This window comes from Pygocentrus nattereri, chromosome 16 (assembly GCF_015220715.1).
Source record: "Pygocentrus nattereri isolate fPygNat1 chromosome 16, fPygNat1.pri, whole genome shotgun sequence".
Classification (NCBI taxonomy): Eukaryota; Metazoa; Chordata; class Actinopteri; order Characiformes; family Serrasalmidae; genus Pygocentrus; species Pygocentrus nattereri.
In genome coordinates, this window is record NC_051226.1 from 8,312,957 (window position 1) to 8,337,697 (window position 24,741).

The window sequence follows — 24,741 nt, forward strand, 5'->3', positions numbered from 1 at the left end:
TAAAAACAGCATTTTTAAAAATCGTAATAATGAACATACTGTTTATTATTAAAGTCAGCGACCACTTTTTCGTTCATTTAGTGTCCAGGCAAAAACGCCAATAAGTTCTTCCCTTGTTCAGTGGCAGAAAAAGGTTACAATTCTGATCAGATTATGTGTAAAAAAAGGGGAATCAGGAGTTTTAAAAAAACTCGAGAAATTGTTATTTAAAAAAAAAAAAAAAAAAAAGTTAAATAAACTTCTCTTAACTCCTAACATGCATGACCTGACAGACCACCAAAACTGCCACCATCAGATAAACAGTACTTAAAGCTTTCACCTTTAAGCGAGAGGAGAAAACCAAGAAAATCAAGCTCCACCCTTGTTTTGGTTCTCAAACCCACTATTTATGTCCATCCTTCCATTTTGAGAAAACACAACGAAAGGACATGTAGCTGTCAAGAAGCTGTTACTGAGAAAATGGACAAAAAATTAGAGCACCGAAACTGGAGACGTGGAGAATCTTCATTTCTGCATTGATGTCATATATGACAAACCATGTCACGTGTTTATAAATACCACAGTAGCTTAACAAAAAATGTTGGTCTTTTCGTGGAATGTACAAATTTTATATAAACATTATTTTTACACATATTCACTACCAGGTACTTTGGCATCCATCAAAGTTTACAGCACATTCATTTCCAACCTTTGCAACAGCAAAAAAACAAGGCCGTCATGGTAAACAGTTCACTGATCTTATTCTTAGCCCTTATCAGCAAACAGGAGCACGTGCTTGTTTCACAACATAAAAGGCGAAGGACAGTCCAGGCAGTTTAAGATGTTCTCCAGGACGCAGGTCTGTCCCTTGAAGAGGAGGGAATGTCTGCTCATCCACCATCTTAAGCAAAACTCCATTCAGTCTGGCAGCCCTGAAAATGAAAACACACAGATCTCAAACCAGAATAATCTGAACCAAGATGGGGTGCAACCAAACATACTGGACGAGCAATAAACCAGAAAACAGTCTGTGTAGGACACAATACCTGGACTGGAGTCCATCCACACCTGGCTCTGCTGACTGGAGTACATAAGCCTCAATGGTGCTGTTGGAGAAGAGGGCTGGCAGACTGAGTGTGGCTTGATTTTTGCTTAGGTTTAGGGCAAACAGTGTGACTGAACCTTGTCTGTAACTTGAACTAGGGAGAAAAGAATGACAAATTGCTTCATTGTCATTTTTGAACTATATTTGCACAGTTTCACTACAGAATGTCTCAAAGTGTGGTCATACATGCTGAAGATGCAGTACCTTTTTCTGTTAGTGCAGTGAAGATACACCCGTAATAGCCGTTTTTGCTTTGAATTTGAGGCGACTTCAACTTTCAGCACTTCGGGTCCAACTAGCCTTTTATAAAGCACTGACAACCAGTAATCCTACCATAAAGACACGCAGGGTGAATGTCCTGATGAGAATGTAGCATAAAAGATCAGAAAATGCCACATAGGACTTTTATTACTACTATGTTTTTGTGAAAATGAGTCAAAGCAAAATGAAAAAGAAAAAACTGCAGACAGGTACAAACTACATTGCCACATACTTTGCAGGTTCTACACATATTAAACATAAAAGAATGGACATTCTGGTTTGACAGTGAGCTGCATGTAATGGTAAGCAACTCTACATGGCATCGATACAAAATACATACTGGAAGTGGATCAAGGTTATCATCCACTAGATGGTATGTACCAGAGCCAATTAACACCTGTCTGATGACGACGTCCAAACCCAACTTGGCAGCAAGTCCAAGTTTGTCCAGCCACCTTCGGTAAACAAATGACATTCATTCAAAAGACAAAACTGAAACAGATAAGACCTTGGATAACAAACCAATGCATGTTCCTCCTATCAACACAAAGGGGAATTCCACTGTGTTTTTCCATAAATTCTGCACAATTTAAACTACCTCAAAGAAAGCTATTATAAAATATCATTATAAAATACTGCACAATGCCTGAGACTTTGTTTTACGAGAGTTCTCAGACAAAACTTTGCCCTACAATGTATTTAAATACATGCACAGTCCATCAACCTACTCTGGATGTCATTATTTCTATTTCAACCACTGATTTTTGCAGAAGCTTTAAAAAAGTGGAATATCCCTTTAGAATAGATATATTATAGCATTGTTCGATGTAACAAAGTGCTCAACAATGCGTTCTTCTTTCGGCTGCATCCTTTAGGGGTCGCCACAGCGGATCATCTGCCTCCATCTTGCCCTATCCACTGCCTCCTCTACTCTCACACCAACCATCTCCATGTCCACCTTCACTACATCCATAAACCTTCTCTGAGGTCTACCTCTTCTCCTTCTACCCGGCAGCTCCATCTCCAACATTCTCTGACCAATATATCCACTATTCCTCCTCAACACATGTCCAAACCATCTCAACCTGGCCTCTCTGGCTTTATCTCCAAACTGCTCCACCTTCACTGTCCCTCTGATCTGCTCATTTCTAATCTTGTCCATCCTTGTCACTCCCAACGAAAATCTCAGCATCTTCATCTCTGCCACCTCCAGCTCAGCCTCCTGTCTTTTAGACAGAGCCACAGTCTCCAAACCACACATCATAGCAGGACGCACTACTGTCTTGTAAACCTTCCCTTTCACTCTTGCTGCTATCCTTCTGTCACACATCAGCCCTGACACCCGTCTCCACCCACTCCATCCTGCCTGCACCCTCTTCGTCACCTCTTTTCTACACTGTCTATTGCTCTGCCTTTACGACCTCTACTCCTTGCATCTTCACCTTTCCACCTGCCTCCCTCTCATTCACACACACACACACACATGTATTCCATCTTATCTCTAATGACCTTCATTCCTCTCCTCTCCAGTGCAAACCTCCACCTCTCCAGATTCTCTTCCACCTGCTCTCTACTCTCACCACAGTTTACAATGTCATCTGCAAACATCATGGTCCATGGAGCCTCCTGCCTGACCTCATCCGTCAACCTGTCCATGACCATTGCAAACAAGAAGGGGCTCAAAGCTGATCCCTGATGTAGCCCTACCTTCACCTTGAAACCATTTGTCACTCCAACTGCACACCTCACCACTGTCTCACTATCCTCATACATGTCCTGCACCACCCTAACATAAATTTTCAGCTACACCTGACTTCCTCATACAGTACCACAGTTCCTCTCTTGGCACCCTATCATATGCCTTCTCTAGATCCACAAAGACACAATGCAGCTCATTCTGACCTTCTCTGTACTTCTCTACCAACACTCTCAACGCAAAAATTGCATCTGTGGTTCTCTTTCTGGGCATGAAACCAAACTGCTGCTCACTGATCTGAACCTCTCGCCTTAGCCTTGCTTCAACAACTCTTTCCCATACCTTCAAGGTGTGGCTCATCAACTTTATACCTCTGTAGTTACTGCAGCTCTGCACATCACCCTTGTTCTTAAAAATGGGGACCAGTACACTGCTTCTCCACTCATCAGGCATCCTCTCACTCTCCAGGATTTTGTTAAACAACCTGGTTAAAAAGTCCACTGCTTCTCTCCTAAACATCTCCATACCTCCACAGGTATGTCATCGGGCCCAACTGCCTTTCCATTCTTCATCCTTTTTAAAGCTGCCCTCACTTCCACCTTACTAATTCTCTGCACTTCCTGATCCACTATCTCTCCCCAGTTGTCCTCCTCTCTCTCTCGTTTTCCTCATTCATTAGTTCTTCAAAGTACTCCTTCCATCTACTCAACAATCTCTTCACTCACTAGTACATTTCCCTCTCTATCCTTTATCAGCCTAACCTGCTATACATCCTTTCCAGCTCTATCTCTCTGTTTAGCCAAACGATACAAGTCCTTTACTCCTTCTTTACTGTCCAGCCTCTCATACAGCTCATCATAGGCCTGAGCCTTTGCCTTTGCCACCATTCTTTTCGCTATGCAACTAGCCTCACAGCACTCCTGCCTACTTCCTTCATCTCTCTGGTTATCCCACTTTTTCTTAGCTGCCTTCTTCTTCTGAATACTCTCCTGGACTTCCTCATTCCACCACCAACTTTCCTTGTCTTTCAACAACGCATTCTAATTACAGAAAAAAATTAACATTGCATTGCCACTGTACTACTGCACTGCCACAGGTTTTAATATATTTTGTGTCAGGCCACAAAACATCACACATCTCTAAGACAGTTCATGTAACTACAATACAGGTTTATTTTAAAAATCAGAAAACACTTATTGTATTAAATAAGACATTGACTTGTATAAAAGTAACTGTGTTATGGTTCATGGCATGCTACCGACTTTCTGAACATCCGTTTTATAGAGATATATGAATGTTCATAAAATGCACAATGGTGCTCACGTCATTTATTGACTGTTACATAACTTTGACCAAAGGTATCATAACAGGTACTCACATAAAGCCAGCAACAAATGTGTCGGAGAGGCCCAAGGCACCACCACCATATGCTGAGCTCGTCTCTCCAAGCCAGACTCTCTTCCCAGGAGACACAGAGTGGACAGTCTACACAAAGATCAATACACTGATTAAATCAATCAGTGTGTATAACAGAATCACAGCCTGCTGTACACTTGCCCACCTCATTTCGGGAGACCATGAGAAACTGGACAAATTAACAATCTTCAATAAAATCTTTTTGCAAATTCTGATGCCTGTGACTCACAGACATGATGAAATACTGGGCATCACTCTGTTGATGCTCTGTTAAGTTTGTAATGTTGTAATCATCAGTTCCTGTTTGTTTCAGGGGCTTTTTGCAATCAGTCTTCTGTAAATTCCATCAACAAATTCCGGTTTATTCTGATAGAAAAGCAATGCTAACTGCTTTATTACTGCATTTCATGTCATTTTCTTACTGTAAGGTGAAGCACTAACTGAATTACATTTGCTGAAGAAAAATGTGGAAGGGGAGAGGGCCATGCATATTCCATATAGGTTAGGGTTAGGGTTATCACCATTTGGTATATAGTACTGGGCAGACCACTGTGCATTATTTCATTTCAAATCAAAAACAGCCATTTAGCACCTGTTATTCACTCATTCAGCCTCAGGGAAAAACAGAAAACTATTTTGCATTTTAACATTACATAGAAGCCTAAACTAAATATATTCTTTTTCTGTATTTAGTGTGTCCCTCTTCTGTCTTTATTACAGCTTACAAATGTTTCTGGGGATCTGCTTTCAGCTTTTCAAAGAAATATGCAGGGATTTTTCAGTCCTTAAAGCTGGTTGTATTTTCTGCTTCCCCAAACACATTCATGATGTTGAAGTATGAACTTTGGGGTGGACAGTCCATCTTTCTCTCAAAGATAAAAGATCTTATCTGATAGTTACAGTTTTAGTGGTCTACCAGCAGAGCCAGCCCTATATGCTCACTACAGATGGTGCGTAGGGCGCCAAAAATTACAGCTTCCCCCTTTTGTCAAAACTGCTTTTTGCTTACAACTTCAATGACAGGATGAAGCAGAAGTGTTCCTGGAACAGCAATCAGGTAAATTTGTGTTCAGCAAATAACAATAATGTTTATCAAATAAAAGAAAGAATAAAACCTGGGCAGCACATTTCTATCTCTCTCTCTCTCATGTGATGTTCGCCAATGGGCAACGGAGTTTACAAACTGCAGCTCGGAGAAGATAACCACATTGCACATAAATATATGTATGTGTACAAAATTAGACGTGTGCTTTGCAGCCAAAGCCTCTGTGGAGACCTGTCCAGTCAGGACAATATACGGGCGTGATGGCACAGTCCTCATAGGTACACATCATTTTAAAACAAGACGATGATTATCTAGTCTCTCAGTCAATTTTCAGTTGCAATTCTGGACTAATGCAAAATGGAAAGCAATTGATTAAAACTGACTATTGATTAAATATTAAATGCTGGGCAATAAAGATGTTCATCTCTTAGTAAATAATAAAGTATTCAGCCACATTATAAATATTATTTTATATTTGAAAATGTATTAAAGGAAATCTGGGAGAGGCAGTCTGAATGGGGCTGTTGGAGCTGAAAAAATGAATAATCTTATCTGTAATTTACTCCGGTGTCTGAGTTTGTAGGTAATTATGTTAAATGTTGAGATTCAGTTTTCTTCCAGATTCTTTAGCAAAAAAAAATTGATTCAATAAATATTGTTCGTTTATACCTCATTCTATTCCGTACAGGCCTACTTAGTCCTACTTAGTCTTAAACCAGCGGATGGAGCTTTTTTTAAAGGAGGGAACTGTTTTAAAGGAGGGAAGACTGTAATGGATGCACTGGGATGACAGGTGACTGTGTGACAATTGCAAATGAGTTGACAAGGCTCAGAGCTCAGGTAGGAGAGCCCCTTGGCAGAATTTTTCTTAGGGCCTGAGGGAGGTCAGGACTGGCTCCGTCTACCAGGTTTGGCATTGTCGTTTGGAATCTCGTTAATCGTTTTTGACTTCCCTCTTACTCAGCAAGTCTATTATCTACTCTTCTCAGAAATACTGTATCTTCTGAAAATGAATAACTAAAACTTGAAAACGTTAAATAAATGAAGGGTGGTCTCTGACTTTTGCACAGTAATGCAGATATCAACACCTTAAAATATATCTGACATTGTGTAGTTCAAGCTCAGTCACTGCTTCATTTCAAAATAGATATCACATAACCAGAAAATGGCACTTATCAATTATCTAAAATCTGCATGCAATTTTAACAAATGTTATGACTTTTTAAAAATGTATTATGCCCTTCATGTAGGATATGCTAATAAAAGATAAAGATACAGTAAATAGTCTTTTACCTCAAGGACCTCATTAGTTTTGACAGCCAGTCTGTCCAGCACTTCAGGATCTTTAAAGTCCTCCAAGGATGTATCTCTACCATTGACATAATAGCTAATGGCCAAGAAAAAAAAAGGCATTTAAAGTAAAATACGATGAAACTGATAATAGATTATTCAAAAGAACTGTAGACAAATATGGATATAATATGGTACAAAAGACATATGAGGACAGTCATGCTCTCTCTGTGAAAACCCACATGTAAGGTTTCACAAGAAAAACCACAGCCTTTCTGTTTGCTCAACGATCAGACATGTGTGAGACATGCGATTCAGTGTGCTGTACACGAAAAGTTATGCAGTGTAACATACTGGTGCCAAGTACACGCGTCAATGGCATTACTTGCAGTCTCCAAAAACCTGTTAAAAAATAAACACAATGGTTTGAGCTTGCAGCATGACTTCCAATAGCTTTATAGTCAACAATGTTTGGCTCATTAAAATGCACTATGCAATCTACACTGAACAAAAATATAAACGCAACACTTTTGTTTTTGCTCCCATTTTTCATGAGCTGAACTCAAAGATCTAAGACTTTTTCTATGTACACAAAAGGCCTTTTTCTCTCAAATATTGCTCACAAATGTGTCTAAATCTGTGTTAGTGAGCACTTTGCTGAGATAATCCGTCCACGTCACAGGTGTGGCATATCAAGATGCTGACAAACAGCAAACAGACACACTCACCCTGTAAGTAGATCTTTGCGGTGGTTTCTTGGCTGACCGACGTCTGGTCCGTACAGCCCTGAAGACCTGTAGATTCTAGTTTTCTGCAGGACCTTATGAAGATGGAGGAAATCCTGGCCCAGCTGGTAACCATCTACTCTGACTCCTGCCTTCTTCTCATAGCTGTTGGGTTCTGGAAAAAGCCACAAAGCACTATGGTTATAAGGACAATAACTTGTGAAGGCACTTCAGACTAACCACTAACCAAAGGCAGTGGCTCCACTGTCTTAAGAATACAGCACAAGAAACTGAGCATCTTTTCTACTGCAAACAAACTCAGAGTAAAACCACAGATTATAACACACCATTTCCCAGCTCCCAGGACATGATGTACTGTCTTGAGTCACAGTAGTTCATCAGCAGCTCTGCATTCTGGCTGTCCCACACATTGTCAGGAGTTCGGAGCAGTGCGTTCAACCCAAAGATCAGGTCCAATCCAGAGCAGTTTGCAAAGGCATACAGCAGGTCCACTGCACTTTCTGTCCAATCATAAAAATAAATCTGTAAACTCCATTAGTTCTCACAATCTTTGCTATTAACAAAGCTCTTGCCAGACATTATTCAGTGGTAGAGGATTACCTGAGAAATTCTTTCTGTCAAATTTTCCCAGCAGCTCTTCATGTTGTAAAACTGAGGCCTGCAGTGCCCATTCCTGCTTCAGCCTCTTTTCTAACAAAGGTGGAAGCTCAAACCTATCACAGGAATGTCCTGTAAAACAGAATATTTCCGTTTTGGAACAGGTTCTCACAGTATGAAGTAGAAACAGAATGTAAACAAACATCAGTAGAATAACAAACCAAAGACACGACCTCTTAAGGGTGCTTGTGCAAAAAAAAAAAAAAAAAATGAAAACTCTCCAATCTGTCTTTACCCCCCAGAACAGCTCGTTCTACGTCACAAAAAAACTCCACTGATTCCAACTGTCTGCACTATTTGAGCTCAGCTGTCCTTTGCATTGTGTAAAGAGCTCCTAATGAATGGACCAACAGAAATTTACATTTACATTTATGGCATTTGGCTGACGCTCTTATCCAGAGCGACTTACAATTTGATCATTTTTACACAGGTAGGCGAAGGTGGTGTTAGGAGTCTTGCCCAAGGACCCTTATTGGTATAGTGTAGGGTGCTTGCCCAGGTGGGGATTGAACCCCAGTCTATAGTGTAGAAGGCAGAGATGTTAACCACTACACTAACCAACCACTATGCCACAAAAATGCTAGAAAATTACTTACATTATTTCATGTTCCAAAGTTTCTACACTGTTGAATTAAAAGTTCAGAAATTTTGAAGATGCTTGTTTATGCAAGATAACAACAATATGTAAATGAACTTTGTTCTGATTGGCTCTGATTGATTTTACCTCATTCAAAAAGCTGTTTGGGCTGAAACAATTCAACTTCAGTGTTAGCTAAATAAGGGGATACAGGCAAATGAATTGGGCTTTGTGACCTCACAAATTCAGTGAATTCAACATGAGCTGCTGTCGCAGATCATTCACATGGACTGCACGTTTACATATAGCTCGACTTCTATCTTAAATCAGCATACAAAGTGAGGTTTAAAGTTTAAGAATTACAAAGGAGGAAAATATCAGGATGTAGGCTGTGAAAAACGGTTACCGTGGCTGAGATGCTTCAGAATAAGAGATAAACAAACGTCAGGGCTGTCTGTGTAAGGTTGAATGAAGCGGTTTTATTTTTGTGAGGGGGAGTTTATGGAGGGGATTTACACACTAACCACATATTTAAAATCAGCAACACTGCAATGAGAAATCTTCCTTATATGTTCTCCATAGACTCCAGCTCACATGGGGAATTTCACTGAATCAGGGTCCTGTTCTCTTTTTAAAGGAAAACAGGAATCATGCTGGAGAAGTCAGGTGACCAGAGTAAAGCTCTCTGAAGCTCACTCCAGCCGCGAAGCCACACAAGAGGGGGAAGAAAATAAGACAGATGAGGACAAAGTCCGCGTACCTGGATAATGAAGGGAACTGTGGTCGTTTGACGAGAAAGGTTCCCTCTGTGGGCGGAACTGCATAAAATCTTGCTCAGTTCCTCCAAATCGCAGAAAGGCTGGAGTCAAAGCTTTTGCTAGAATTCTCAGTTTTGGTGATCTACAGAAAAGTCACACATACGCTGTGGTTCAGAGCCATAAACTACTAAAAAGACACAAAACCTGGACACAATGGCAAATAGCCAAACGTCGGTTGGCTCTGCAGTAAAGGGTGAAGGGGAATTCCACCGAATTTTCAAATTTTCTTTTATAATCAAATGGCTGTAAACCAAGTCAGCCAGAGTGCTATGATGTGAAACGCTACGTGCTGGAGAAGTTTCCCCTACTCAGCATGGCTCACAGTGGTGCTCATAACCAGACACATGACGCGTTTAACACCTCTAAAAGTTCCTTCACAGAAAATGATCACATGCAATGGCGAGGCCTGATGTTTGAGACACTCTTTGCGATAGTTTCACTATGAGACTTTGGCCTTTGTCGACAAACAGACCCTAATTTCCCACTATATGCCCATCATTAACATCACCTTTAAAGCCCAGAAGACACGTATGTTCACAGGTGGCTTTGGATAGTAAATAAATATTCCTATCTGTGTTGCAGACGTTTGGTTCCAATCACCATTACTTTCTTTTACGCACCAATCTGCTCTGAATGACTTGTTTAGATCACCGAGTTATGCGCAAATTTTGAAAAATTGGTGGCGTTCCCCTTTAAAGTGGCAAAACGTAAGTCACATGGTGAGACTCACCCAAGTAGGTACATGAACTTCTCCTGGGCCATTAAATCTGCATCTATGGCCACGGAGAGAAATCTTTCGTTCACTTTTTTGTCAACATGGGAAACACCCAGTTCAAGATTCACCGATTCAAAATCTTCAGCCAGAGCTGGAACTGCCTCCGCCTGCAACGTGCAGAAGAAAAGAGCAGCACACAGATGAAACGGAGCAAAGGCGCCGGCACAGCTCCTGAGTCTAGGCTGCCCCATGGTGTCTGTGAGCTTCAGACTGAGCTACATCCCTGTCGTTCTCCTCCTACCGAGTACGAGGGGAAAGGAAACATCGCCAAAACTATTAAAAACGCATGACTCCGCTGAACGCGCGCACGTTTCCTGCGACAGCGCGCCCCAGACTAAACAAACAAGGCGGCGGCGGAGCCGGTGGAACCGGTGGGAGGGGCTCGGGGCCCATACGTGTTTCACGGCTCACAGCGGATTGGAAGACAAGTGAGCGCGTGGGCGGAGCCGTGCGTCATGATTGGCCACAGAACTCTTTGAAATCCAGGCGAACATGGAAGGCGTGGCTTTGTTGAGAGGCAAACAGGTACAAGGTGCGCCGCTTCACAGCGTCTTTAACCCATCACCGGATTCATTCCTCAGAGGTTCGTATGATAAAGGATTTCACACTAATGTAAGTCAAAGTCACATGTCTTTTATTTAGGTTAGCCGCATGGCCACAGCAGCAATGAATATTTATAAAAAGCTCAAATAAATATGCATATAAAATTACATTATAGACAGATTTACACTGATGGCAGGTCAACAGGTAGCATAAGCAGGTCGTCGACCTCCTCCTGCAGGGCCTCTGCTTTCTCTTGTAACAGCATCTGAAACAGTTACAGTGACCGTTAAGAGGTTGAATGAGTGCTCGCTCATTATGAAACTGGACAGTCTTAAAACTGACCACACGTCTGTTGTAACGTCTCAGTTAGCATTTTATTTAATATATATATATATATATGTATATATATATATATATATATATATATAATATAAAAACACTAACCTTTGCAGAAGCCACAATCTGACTGGCTTGCCTCTTAAAGAGGTTCTCCACTTTTTTGACCAGTACATTTGGGTCAGCATTGGCAAGATGAGCCAGTGTCTTGTACCCAGCATTGTAGAGCTGCTTTGCCCGAAACTACAAAACAAAGAAAGCAAAGATACATACATGAGTCTTGAGACGGACATATGGTATGGCTTTGAGATATAAGTTTACAGGAGAATTCCACCAATTATTTCACAATTTCTGCATAATTCAATCACGGAGATTTAAACAAAGTCAAACAGAGTAGTCTGATGTGAAACTGTTCGTTGTACAGAAACCTCCTTCTCATTGTATTATGCCTTGTCAAGGAGGTTTGTGTGCACCTGAGAAACAGAGATTGATGCCACATGGAGTTTTAAACCTACTACCGTCATTGGGCAACAGCAATATAGGACGATCTCACTGGTGGATGATCCCAGACATCAATTCAACTCAAACCGAAGACAGGATATTGAGGAGAAACGCTATTTATATGGTTGTCAGGAGTCAGACTTGACTTAACAGCACTTAACAATTAGAGAAACTTACCAACTCAATGGTTTACAGTGGTAGCAAGAGGAATCAGGTCACAATGTGTATATTCATTTTAGTTACTATCCAAAACAGCCAGTAAACCAACACACGTCCTCTGAGTCTTTATTTGTGAGGTTGATAATTATGGACTAGTTCATCTGGAAAAAAAATCATTTGGGTGCTATTTTTTTTCTTACAATGCCCTATACCTCTACAATGCACGTTCCTCTCCAACATGAATGTTCTCAAAAATATATGAGATAAGCAAAAGCTTATCTCAAAACTATCACAAAACAATGTGATGTAAATTAAAGATTCTCAAAATTAAAATGCCATGTATTATGCAGGATAAACCATAAATAAAGGCCTAGCACATTGGAGCAAGTGCCCTAAAACAAGATTCCTCAGTAGGGCGTAAGAGAGAAGACAGACACTTTATAGGGAGCGAATAAACTTGTGAACTTTTCAAGGCCAAAAACCGAGATGGAGAAATGCCAGCGATTATGCTAGAATGTGCCTGGCACAATGTTCTTTTTAAGAATGATTCAGATCAGACTTGGAGATAATGGTTTACACAAGACCCTATATGATAGACATTTTGTCATTTTGGATATAATGGTGGTTTTGTGAAATCAGGAGATGACAAAAAGAGGTGGGGCGATGTCACCCCACCTTCACCGAGGGTATAAAATGTGTACAAACTCTGTATATTTGTGAGTGTCGCCCAAGGGCCCATTGGGAATAGACTCTCCATGCTCAAAAGGAATAAAGGACCTGCACTTCTGAATTCTGAAGAGTCTTCTCGTATTTCTTAGTTTGTTCGATTCTTTTTATTTTCTTTCTTCAAACAATTGAATTCGTTTTATTTTACAAACCATAAATAGTACTTAGTGGTCAAACAAGTGTCGAGCCTCGACAAATGTCTCAGGCATTAGGCAGTGTATTTATAACAAACTCCTGTTGTAACTGTCTGTGTGGGAGCTTTTAGTGGCATCAAACTCAGTAACTTCCTCTGGAACAGCACATTTCACAGCAAAGCACTCTGAATGACTTTATTTACACCTTAATGATTTAATTATGGAGAAATTTAGCAAAAATAGTGGAATTCTCTTTTCACCAGACGGCTTCATTACTTTATCACTTATTCAATATTAATGTATGGGTATAAAAAGAATGAAGTACTTAGTCTGTGGATACTGAGCCAGAGTATATATAAAATCCATGTAAACGGTTTCATTTCTGCATTAGCAAACCACTAAATATGAGTCATTAACAGCACAGGACTGAACTGAGACTTTGATACATGTGACCTTACTGTACAGTATTTAACAAATGGTTCACCCTAAAAATACACACACACACACACACACACACACACACACACACACACACACACACACACGCCACTTTATTAGGTATATTTTGCTAGTAAAAGATTGGACCCCCTTTTGCCTTCAGAACTGCCTTAATTTTTCGTGGCATGCTTTCAACAAGGCGTTGGAAACCTCAGGAAGTTGCCTTGACCATCTCTACATACCTAAATGCATTGAGTTGATGCCATGTGATTGGCTGATTTGTGTTGACAAGCAATTGAACAGGTGTACCTAATAAAGTGGTCAGTGAATGTGTGATTATATATATATATATATATATATATATATATATATATATATATAAAATAGACTAATGCAATAGAAGCACACGTCTTACATTATGTTTTAGCTATTTCAACTTCGTAGCTCCAGTGCAAATTAAATTAAATTAATTAATTGGATTTCTGGGCACGTCCAATTGAACATGTCTTGGCCAATAAACTGTATTCCTTAAAACTAGAACACTATTCTTTACTGTACACTTTATATTGTGCCCTTCGCATTTAAAAGCATGCTATTCAGTTGTATTTCTGTTCATTTTACAGGAGATAACGGTTGCATGCAGAATGATCAGATGTCACTGCGGAACTGATGAGAAGAGATGAGATTTGACACACACCTCCATGACTCCAGCTACCTCCATGAGCGGAATGAGCTCAGTCTGTACACAGTAGGTCAGCCTGCGGGTCAACTCTGTAAGGAGGGCTTTATAGGCCCAGAACTCCTCCAGCTCCTGCAAGGACAAACCAAGATTGAAATGTGCACAAACACCAGATTCTGATTGACCAGAATAAAATAGAAAATGCCAATAAATAAAAAATGGCCAATGATATTATTTAGAGATTTTAAAGCTTTTGGCTGACACGTACAGCAGTGTGTAAATGTCAGAGACAACCCTTCATTTAAGTAATTTCCAGTAAAATATTATTTCTTTTCAGGAGATATTTCTGAAGAGATTAGATATAAAACAATCCACTTGCAAAAGGAGTTCACACGATTATTAAAAGACCTAGAAAACTCAAACACCATGCAAGGGCTAGAAGACCACCAAAACTGTTGCCGTCAGATAAACAATACTACAGGCTTTCATCTGTGAGAGAGAGGAGCTCCACACTTGCTTCAGATCTGAAGAATCCGCTGGTGTTTCTCTCCATCCTTCCACTGTGAGAAGACAACTCAACACTATGAGAGTCTGAAAAAGTGGAAACAGTGTGGAAAAATATCCCTGCAGATTTCTTTGAAAAGCTGAAAGTAAGTAAGTGTCTCAAAAAGAATAGAATATGTAACAGTCACATTTACTGTGGATACAGTAAATATAAAAAAAAGATATATTTATTTGTTGAATATGTTTGCTATTTTTTCCTGACGCTGAAAGATGAATATTATACCTTATACTTAAAATTACATAAATGAAGGGTGATCGCTGACTTTCGTACAGTATATTGCAAATCAATCCAACAATAAAGCAACATGTGGAATGTGCTCTAATTATACCTCTGTGAAGTGCAGCACACAGGAGCAGAAAGCTGAGGCTGAACTGAGAAGTGTCTGAACAAAGCCTCTAGTCAGCTGGAACCTATCAGAGATGCTCCATAGGCTGGTCTCCCTCAGCAGTGAATATAGTACCAATGCCAAGTACAGCCTGTTCACCACCAAAGCATCCATACTCTGAAACACAAAACAAATCCCAAGCAACTTAAGGATCAATGTATGGGTAAATATAATTAAAGCACTAAACCACTCCATATAGCTTTTAAGAGGATTGGGATTTAAGAAGCAATGTTTTGAAGTTTTCAAAAAATTCAGTCCAAAAGTCTAATCCAATTTAATTCCATGTAAAAACACTTTCAACTTTAATACAAAGGTACAAGAAGAATGCAGTCCAACCTTCCTCACGCTCTGTCCAGCTGCTTTCCTAGCCACAAAGCTTTCAGGCACCCCTATTGTGGTTGCCATTTTTTGTTCAGCAGTGGACAACTTGGTGAACTGAGAAAAAAGAAAAACATTTTTAATAAAGGATCACGAAGCAAGTCATAGATCATTTAGCCGAAACATGTCAAAAGCTATTTTTCAAAATAGTTTTACAAGGTTCTACATGCAAACTGTAAGACAAAATTGTCCTGCAAGCCTCTCACCTGTGTGAAATACAGCATCCAGTCTGGTTTGCTTTGGGAAACCATGTCATAAGGAGTGACCAGGTAGACCAAGTGCAGGAAGCTGTTGAGCAGCAGACCCTCCAGACCTTTTGATAAGTCTCTGTAGAGGATATCACAATAGCTTAGGTCCACCGATCCTGAGAAGGAAACAAAGAAAGAGTGTAATTTAAACTTGTATAGTACTGACTCAAATGAACTGCTCACTAAGGCTGCTACAATAAGTTGGCAGGTGCCTCTTTCTTTCAACGTAGCACTGTAGAGTTTTCATTTAACAATTTAAAATGCCTGTTCAGCCCATTAAAGAGCCAATAATGACATTTACATTGTGATTTTAGCAGAACGTACTGGTGCAAGTGTGGTTCATGTGTTTATTTGGCTGTAAAGGAATCAAAACATCCATTATTTAGTGGGAAGAATCCAAACCCTCACTGTACCAGGGGAACCAGCCTGATGTCTGGAGAAGTGAACTTTATTTGTGCTGTGCACAGGTATCAGACACCCAGCCAGCCCGTAAGACTTTGGACTGACACAGTTTTATAGCTGAACTGACGCCAAGATTAGACCCAGCTTATACAGGACAAGTAAGGCTACATTTACACAGCAGGTAAAAGTGGCCCAAATCTGATTTTCTCACCAAATTTTTTTTTGTTTGCGAACACTAGTAGATCTTGGTTTCGTCTTTGCCAACATCATAGGAGCGATTATGAAGTTCCAGTGGTTGACAGCTGGGCTCATCAGCCACAGTGTGTTTTTAAATCGAGTTTGGCATAAAAACGGTGCGTTATTCGGCCATGGTCACTTCTTTGGTTCATGTCCTCGGATTCTTTAAACTGTCCTCTGACGCTGCAGCCTCGGGCTCCTCCAGCCACGCTCGGCTGTTTCATTCGAAACCTTTTCAAACGTGGCTGCGATGAATCTCTTCTCATTTTCGGTACTGAAACATCCGCCTAAATGTTTACGAGTCTCAGCAGCGCAAGATTATGACGAATGCCGAGTTTGATTGACGTGAAAGTCGCATGAATTCCGATCTGGCTGTTCAGACCGAGTCGCATTGCCGCGGATCGGATTTTAGTACCACATATGAAAGCGTCTCAAATCAGAATTAAAAATGTCCAATGCGTTTTTTGCTGTTCACACAGCCATACAGATGACACATCTGGGTCACATATGAGGAAAAAGATCGGATTTGGGCCACATAGCCTAACAGGTGTGACAAACACGACCATGTATGGCTAAACACAAAATAGGCAGCCTAAAATACAACTTCAGCGCATGCACACACAATACAGAATGTATAACACAGCATGTTTCACAACAATAAATTCCTTCAGGTGCATCCTTAGTAAAGTCCATCCATGTTATTTTTCCTTTTTTTAAACTCTGATTACTTAATCATTCACCAAAATAATCTGCCAATTACTAATGCCATCGATAGTGACAGCCCTTTTTCTCATGCTATCAATATAAAGTGCATTGTATTATTCTTTTATCCCTAATTACAACAACAAAAAACAACCCTGTACCAACACTTAATCTCACAATCCAAATCAAATATGAAGTCTCACCTTTATACGTTGCCTTTCCAAGCCTGGTGACTTGCAGACTAGGTTCATCAGTTATAGTTGAAAGAGCTTCAATGAGACCCTTCTGTTTCAGTACCTCTATGGAATCCACTGTGAGCTCCTTTAGGCTTTTTTGCTGACAAGCCTGAGTCTCTTGGACACTGAGTAAAGTTCCAGACATGAAGTCGGTGACCTGCTCCACTGTCCGGGTTATCTGAAATCAAAATCATGTGTGCGTTACTTGTAACTTGGCTATTGACCTAACAAGCTTGAGAAGATTAAATTGTCACTAATGGACTTACATTAAGGCCAATAAGGGAGAGAATGAGGCTCAGAAGACCCTTACTTCCATCATGTAACAAGTTGCTGTAACATTTCTCCATTGGTGCAGACACTAAGTTCTTAACCTGCCAAACATGACAACATGGACAACACATTTTTATTTGTAGTGAATACTTACAAACTAAATGGTGGAAATCTGGAAAACATTTGATGTTGAAATTAAATACTTCATGAAACATATGAAGTCCATTTATTGAGCTATATAGGCTTTTGTGGAAATATACACTGCAGTGTATATGACAAGAAAACAGGATGCTTATATTCACCATTTCTTTGTCTTTCTCCTGTAGGATGAGAATACTTTCACCAACTGAATCAATACCAGCACGCCCTGCTCTTCCCACCATCTGTTTGTACTGACTCCTCTTTAAGAAGTCTACACCCACATAAGGGGAGCGGAGTATCACCCTAATTATATCACAGACATAGGAGATTAGGATTAGCAAGCGCAGTAGCAAAACTATTAAAACACTGGTATGGCTGTTTTAAGACATACTTAGCATAATTTATAGAATATTTAAAGTCATCAGCAATATTCTCCCATCCAAAAAATGGTAACCTCTGTGCAAAACTGAGGCATCACCCTACATTTATTTCATTTCCAATCAAAACAATCATTAAATAAAGGTTCTCAGGATCAGGAAAAAAGCAGAAAAACATGTATTTACAAGAAAACTACACAGAAGCCTGAGCAACTTAAATATAACAAAACATTTTTTACTATTTAGTGTGTCTTTTTGACTTTATTACTGCTTTCTCTTTTCTCAGAGACTTGCTTTCAGTTTTTCAAAGAACTCTGCAGGGTGTTTTTCCATACCTCCAAAGTTCAGACTTAGAAGTTGGTTGCATTTTTTTGCTTATCACAATTCAAGTCATTCCAAACACATTTAATGACACTGGCTGTGTTTATGACTGAATACATTGAATACATATAGATTAAGACTGAGGTGTTTATATATTCACTCTACTCAACAATCTGATGGAAAATCACTGTTTACATGCACACTGTAAGTAATCCGTTCCAAAAGCATGCGAACGCATAGAGCACCACTTAGTATCGACGTTACCATGACAACAAGCATCATGTGAGTCTAGTCAACATGAGGCAAGCAACAGTGTGTTACCTGAGTTTTTAGGTGGTGTGCTTGTGTTTTTAATTGCTTTAAAATTTGTGGCAGACTCAGAAAAGGTTACTTCACATGTACTTATTAAGAAGGGCAAGAGGAAGACCTCGTAAACCCATAAACTGGACGCCCGTCCCACTGCCATCTTTTAAAGTTTAAAGCAACTTCATCTCCTCTGCGGACCAGTTTCTGCTCCTGCCATGCTGAACAAGATAAACTCTCACTATAACGTGAACGCACATGCACAGAACATACTTGGTGATTGGGAATGTAATCAGATACAGACGTTTTCATAGCCATTATTTTTGTATTTAACCAATTATTTACAGGATTACCATTTCAGTAGTATTCCGAATGGCTTTGATAGGACTAGTCCATTCTGACTGAGGTGTATACTGGACACGTTCTATTACAATTGAGCCATTAGTCGGATTATCAACATATTGTCAGGCTGCAGGTTAATGTGGCTATTAAGGTTTGGGCTCTGGGGCGGTTCTCAGTACATTGCTCTGAGAACATCAAAAGCTTTTTTGTTTGATTCAAAAGTTTTATTCTTTTCTGCCTATTTCCTTTTCTCAGTAATGGCGTCTTGACACATCCTTTCACACATCCTTTCAAACCCATAATGTTGTCTTCTCACAGTGGACGGACGGACAGAAGCACCTGTATATTTCTCAGTGAGAATGTTGCTTGACCTTCTCATATCTCTCAAAGATGAAAGCTTTAAGTACTGTGATAGTTTTGGTGGTCTACCAGGTCTTGGGTATATTGTTGTTAAGAGCTCAATTTTCTCTAAATCTTTTAATCATTTTTTTAACTCCAATTTTGGGTACTCCTGTTTTTTTTGTTTTTGTTTTTTATTTGACCTCCTGGCTTTTATTATCCAAATGGATTATCTAATATATATTCTCCCAGGAAACATCCTGAAAAATTGAATAACTTGTACCAGTTTGACCACAAATTACACAAATGAATGGTAGTCTCTGATTTTTGCAGTGATGTATGTTAAGGCAGCAAGACTTTAGTCTACATGCCACATTCATTATGAGATCTTTACACAATATAAGGGCAACCTGGCATTTTCAGATGATTTAAGAAGAACACAAAATAGTGAAATACTTGTGTTATTGTGTTTGAGGACTTCACAACCTATGAATGAAACTGACCTGCGGGCAGGCAAGTTGACGCCTGCAGCCAGAGTAGATGTGCAGGCAAGGAGGCACAGAACCCCAGAGGAATATGCCTCCTCCACCAGCTTCCTCTCATCACTGGTCAGGCCGCTGTGGTGGTAGGCCAGGCCATAAGGCACGGTTTTCTGCAGCACTGGACACAGGGACCCATTCCCACTGTTTTTCAGTTCAGCGAGCAGAGTGGCCTTTTCTTTCTGTTTGTGCACCAGGAAGTTTCTGTACAAAACATTTAACACAGCTGTTAACACCTGCAGGCCTAGTTCAATAGAAATGAAGAAACTAAGAAGGTCAATTTTGATTTCTGGAGTCTGTCCCACAAAGCGGGATTTCTTGCTTAGCCAATTAACTTTAAGCTTAGTCAAATCCAATTTGTTATTAATCACTTTTTACATCACCATGGCAACTTATGATACATGCCTATCCTGCTTTGGGGTAGGTTATATTTAGGATTGCTGGTCATCCACAGCTCTTGGACCAATCAGATTACACATTCACATTAATCAGCTATTTTGTTTTCTTCCTTTTTGATGTTTATAGTGTCAATCACAAGAAAAATATTCAAACAAATCAGACTACATAGATACCATGAGTATAAAACAGTTATTATTCAAATAAGCAATAACATTGTGGCAGAGGTGAAAATACTGTTTTTTACTGTTAGAAATTCCATAATTTCCACAAATTTACATAGTACAATTCCCTTTTCTTTAAAAAATAAGGCACTGAAGTCCACTCAACTCAGTCTTTTAAACAGCTGAAGACAATTTTCAAATTATACACCTATTAGTTTCAGTCGCACAATCTGATTGATTGAAAAGCTGTGCCATTATATCTGATAAAAACATTTTTTCACCTTTTTAGTGTTATTCTGTTCACCATTTATTGCTAAGCGACACCAGTGACTGCAATACTCTAAGCTATTGGAACTGCATCTTAGCCAGTATTAAAAACATAGTCCATGCACTTGGCTTTGGCTCAAGCCTGTGACCACATCACAGCAGTGATGTTATTCAGTTAAATGTTTTAATAGAGTACTTACTTCTCCAAATATCTGCAGATCATAGCAGCTACATTCTCACAGTTCTTCTTGGTTGCACAGAAAATCAAACAGGACTGCTGTGGTATCACTTCAGTAACCAGAGCAATAATGTGATCTGGGTCCATCTTTTGCATTCCACTGGAGTACTGTAACAAAATACTGCACATTAATAATGACCTATGACTTTAACTCAGCAGAAAAGGAGAATTGCCAGCTGATTAAAACGGACTTTGAACCACCTTAAAATCTAGAAGACGAGAGAACTTGAAGCACTGCTCCTCCTTCGGGTCAACTTCATAAATACTGTCCCTGAGCTTCACATACTCTTTCAGCTCAACCTGAAAAATAGCAATGCACAGTCCTAATAACCGGAATATTATCTAAAATACAATGTTTCTGGTAAACTGTCTGTTGTGGATACAGTAAACAGGCATAAATGGTGATGCATACAGGTCTGAAGTCATTGGTATAATTCTCAGCTTTTAAGAATCTCTGAAGATCTCTAATGTTGCCCAAGGTTGCGCTCATTCCAATTATTTGGGTGTTCTCTGCAATAGAGGTAATATTAATATTAACAGTATTGTGGTAACATTAAATTCATTAGAAAGTAAAGTTAGAATCATAACACCCCAGAAGGTATGTTGACTTACTGTTGATGTACAGCACTTTTGCTAAAGTCATTTCAAGAATGGCCCCTCTGCTGCCATCGCCAAGCATGTGGAGCTGAGGTTCATGTTAGAGAAAGTATAAATCCAGGGTCACTTATTATTGAGCAGAAAAAGACCACAGACCTAAATAAAATACTGCTGTACTGGAACAAACCTCATCTACCACAACAAGCCCAATACTGTCCAGTCGGTTTGTCTCAATGAGTGAATTCACAAGGCTGTGGCCTTTCTCGATTGTGGTGATGTAAAGAGACTTCTTGGTTCTTCTTTTCACTGGAGGGAACTTTCCCTTACTCCCAGCATACTCCTCCACCATGAAGTCCAACTCAATACCAAAACTAGCCAGTCCTCGAACCTAACAAAAACAAAATGACTCAACACTAAGTAAGGACGGAAAAATGAATTAAACTGATCTGACCACAGTAATTCAACAGCATTGATTCAGGAATGATGGAGTCTATTATAACATATGATACTAATATTCGGTGAAGTACAGTATTGTTCAGAGATTTAATTTCCAGTCAAAACAGCCATTAGGCACAAGCTAATAATTTTTCAGGACATATTTCTGAAGAAATTAAACATAAAATAATCCATGTGCACAAATAAGGGAAAAGTCAAATGAAAATAAGTGGAAAAACTTAAGAAGAATTTTCCCCCCTGAATTAAACAATATTAAAACATACAGAAAAAAAACAGTTAAGAGCTGTAAAAAACCTAAAAGACCAACTAAGCTATCACCATCAGATACACAGTGTCGCTTTCATCTCTGAGAGGAGAAAATCCACTCCTGCTTCAGATCTAAAAAAATGTTTCTTTTTCTGTTCATCCTTCCACTGTGAGACAACAACCCAACACTATGAGTCTGAAAGGATGTGAAACCATCAAAACCATTACTAAGAAAAAAAAAACAAAAACAAAAAACAGGCAAAAAAAGAGGAAAAATTACAATGAATGTGCTTGGGGTTACTTGGATCATGAGGAGCAGAAAATGCAACCAACATCTAAGACTGAACTTTAGAGGTGTGGAAAGATATCCCTGGAGATTTCTTTAAAAAAAATGAAAATAAGCCTCCAGAAAAGAATGGAAGGTGTAACACAGACAAAGAGTCAACACACCAACACAGATAAGTGTGGTATTATATTTAGTTGCTGAGGGTTGCTTCTTCTTTTCTACTCGATTCCTTATACTGAAAACCAAATGAACTTGTTGGCCATTTTGACAAGAAAGCAAATGAAGGGTGGTCTCTGACACTTGTGTAGTACAGCATGACCCGTTTTTAGTTTACATAAAAATATTGGGTTAATTTCAAATGTGTAAAAGTTTCCATTTCTATATAAATAATTTCCCTAACAATATTTGCAATGTTAATTTATTTTAAATTCGGAATAGTACTAAATTTGCTACATATTTAAGCTACTGTTAAGACGGCTTTTCTAAATTTTCTGTGACTGTGTTTACCTTTTCTTGCACCAAGGCTACATACGGTAAGATCAGCAGTGCATCCATCTTTCTACAAAGAAGCTCTTTGAAAATGAGAATTTCTGCCACCAGGGTCTTCCCACCACTGGTTGGTAAAGAGTAGATAAGGTTCTTTCTCTGTTTCACGGAGTCCAAGTCCAGACATGCTTTCTGCCAGTCTGAAACAAGGAAAGACATTGTTAGTTAAGCTTTGTGATTATGTGCAAAAGTCTTTAAACAACTTCACCATGACCTTCAGCCAATTTGCACTGATGAGCTGTCCTAGCTCCCAAAAAGTCAACCTATTTTCTGCGCCCATGACACCCCTTGAACAATGGGTTGGGAGACACGACAACCAGTACTGACTGAAGGCCCCTTAGGACTGAACTGAAGGCTGTAGATATGCAGAGCAAAATGGGTGGACAGGGGATTATTTTGTAGAGTATTATACAGAACGTAAATTAATCACCATACAAGTCCTGGATTCCTTTCAGTCTCATGATTAAATCCTTGACTTTGGATGGAAGCCCAAAAAAAGGACCAAGGTCCCCTTCCATGGATACGGATTCAAACACCTGCATGGCAACACTAATTTCTTCACTCATCACAGCTTCTTTGTGCTGAGCCGTCTTGGAGACCTTGCTGGATGTGCCTGCATTTTCCAGCATCGCCTTCTTTAGCTGGTCTGTCATACTTCTTCTAGCTTTTGAGGCTGTTTTCTTATGATGAAGGGCAGGAACGGGGGGCTGTTTTGAGTGTTTAATGTCTGGAGTAGAAGTGTTCTCCATGCCAACACCAGGCTGTCTTTTTGGGTTTGCCACATCTTGATGAAATGCAAGCTGAGAGCTCGGCAAATCTCTCAGTGACGTATCAGGGAAATCCTCTGTGAAGATAGAGTCAGTGAGATCATCATCACGTGAATGCTTAATAATGCTTTTAGCAGCAGGGGGGTCAAAACACACATTTTCATGTTCTGCTTTCAGTTCCACATCATCCAGCTTGGCGAGGAAGGAGCTGTCACCCATGATGCTGTCATAGCCATCAAAAAAATCCTCATGGTCACTGCAGCACTGGGAAATATTCAGAGACAAATAATAAACATCTTTCGAATGTGATTCAGAACAACTTGTTATAAATTAAGGCAGCCAGCTGATGTACCACAGCACATCATAGTAATAACCATAGTAATACTATTAAAAGCTATACAATTATGCAACATACTAGTGGTGCTGTAGTGGTGCACTTATATAACAATCCTTATGTTTGTGCTACTATTTTATAGCAGGGTGGGGTACTGGTTACTATAGATGTCGTTCAGTGATCTTACAAAATCAAAGATGTTCAGGTAAGCAAGCTACCTGCTCTGTGGCTGTGCTCCCCTCCGTCCTGATCTGAGCTACTGTGCTGTGCTCAACAGCACTCGGCCGCTTTTTGGCTGGAGTGAAATGACTCCTCTCGGCGTCCCTAGCTCTCTTTTGGGAAGAAACACGTTTAACAACGATTTCACGCGTGTTGTCAACGTCTACATTCATATCCGTTCATTTATAACGAACCCCCATAAACGCATTCGTACACCACTGGCTGCAAGGTGTGACTGTTAACTAGAACGAGGAAACAGCGAGCAGGTAAACAGCCATGTATTGCAACCTAACGTGGGACGCTGGGTGGTCTGAACAACCCCTGACACGCATCGCATAGAACTCGAACATGCACCGGTTAAGTTGTTCATCTGAGAGTCGTGTCAGCCGAGAAACTCAGAGATGAACATCATCAACACAACACCGCTCCTCGGCTGTGAGGTCGGATACTTTTATTATTGTGAAACGTTTGAAAAAGACAGTTGAGGAAACGGACCAATGACGCTCCAGCATTTGTAACCCGTGACCGACGCGCAACGTGCGTCTACCAAAATAGAAGT

General features: G+C 39.9%; 2 protein-coding genes across 4 annotated transcripts; both read right to left on the minus strand.

The window, feature by feature from the left end:
- Nucleotides 1–27: 27 nt before the first annotated feature.
- On the minus strand, nucleotides 28–10,688 carry hpse (heparanase). 2 transcript variants are annotated; one of them, XM_017714043.2, is made up of 12 exons: nucleotides 10,321–10,688; nucleotides 9,533–9,672; nucleotides 8,139–8,267; nucleotides 7,865–8,038; nucleotides 7,521–7,692; nucleotides 7,147–7,194; nucleotides 6,796–6,889; nucleotides 4,420–4,526; nucleotides 1,743–1,800; nucleotides 1,289–1,413; nucleotides 1,026–1,178; nucleotides 28–911 (listed from the first exon to the last, which is right to left on the minus strand). In XM_017714043.2, exons 1-12 carry the CDS (start codon nucleotides 10,554–10,556, stop codon nucleotides 755–757), a joined length of 1,593 nt encoding a protein of 530 aa, XP_017569532.1. In that variant the 5' UTR covers nucleotides 10,557–10,688; the 3' UTR covers nucleotides 28–754. The 2 variants fall into 2 exon arrangements, with proteins under 2 accessions (XP_017569532.1, XP_017569527.1); XM_017714038.2 differs by having other exon boundaries at nucleotides 1,686–1,800.
- Nucleotides 10,689–10,994: 306 nt separating this feature from the next.
- On the minus strand, nucleotides 10,995–24,651 carry helq (helicase, POLQ like). Of its 2 annotated transcripts, XM_017714026.2 has the most exons (18): nucleotides 24,182–24,651; nucleotides 23,293–23,893; nucleotides 22,824–23,002; nucleotides 21,516–21,716; nucleotides 21,344–21,416; nucleotides 21,144–21,241; nucleotides 20,933–21,031; nucleotides 20,694–20,839; nucleotides 19,631–19,870; nucleotides 17,607–17,748; nucleotides 17,301–17,405; nucleotides 17,002–17,212; nucleotides 15,416–15,573; nucleotides 15,168–15,266; nucleotides 14,775–14,948; nucleotides 13,900–14,013; nucleotides 11,353–11,487; nucleotides 10,995–11,173 (listed from the first exon to the last, which is right to left on the minus strand). In XM_017714026.2, the coding sequence occupies exons 1-18, from the start codon at nucleotides 24,353–24,355 to the stop codon at nucleotides 11,090–11,092; spliced, it is 3,033 nt and encodes a 1,010-aa protein (XP_017569515.1). In that variant the 5' UTR covers nucleotides 24,356–24,651; the 3' UTR covers nucleotides 10,995–11,089. The 2 variants fall into 2 exon arrangements, with proteins under 2 accessions (XP_017569515.1, XP_037401628.1); XM_037545731.1 differs by lacking the exon at nucleotides 23,293–23,893 and having other exon boundaries at nucleotides 24,182–24,312.
- Nucleotides 24,652–24,741: the final 90 nt, after the last annotated feature.

Bases quoted from the DNA above. Each gene is read 5' to 3' on its own strand.
- hpse (XM_017714038.2), bottom strand. From the start codon at position 10,556: ATGGGGCAGCCTAGACTCAGGAGCTGTGCCGGCGCCTTTGCTCCGTTT. The intron at 7,693-7,864 runs GTGTGTTATAAT...GGCTTTTTCCAG, and splicing joins GTCCTGGGAGCTGGGAAATG to AACCCAACAGCTATGAGAAG. The intron at 1,179-1,288 runs GTACTGCATCTT...TTTTCTCCCTAG, and splicing joins CACTGCACTAACAGAAAAAG to TTCAAGTTACAGACAAGGTT.
- helq (XM_017714026.2), bottom strand. From the start codon at position 24,355: ATGAATGTAGACGTTGACAACACGCGTGAAATCGTTGTTAAACGTGTT. The intron at 23,894-24,181 runs GTAGCTTGCTTA...AATATTTCCCAG, and splicing joins GGAGCACAGCCACAGAGCAG to TGCTGCAGTGACCATGAGGA. The intron at 20,840-20,932 runs GTGGTTCAAAGT...ATTTTGTTACAG, and splicing joins CTCGTCTTCTAGATTTTAAG to TACTCCAGTGGAATGCAAAA.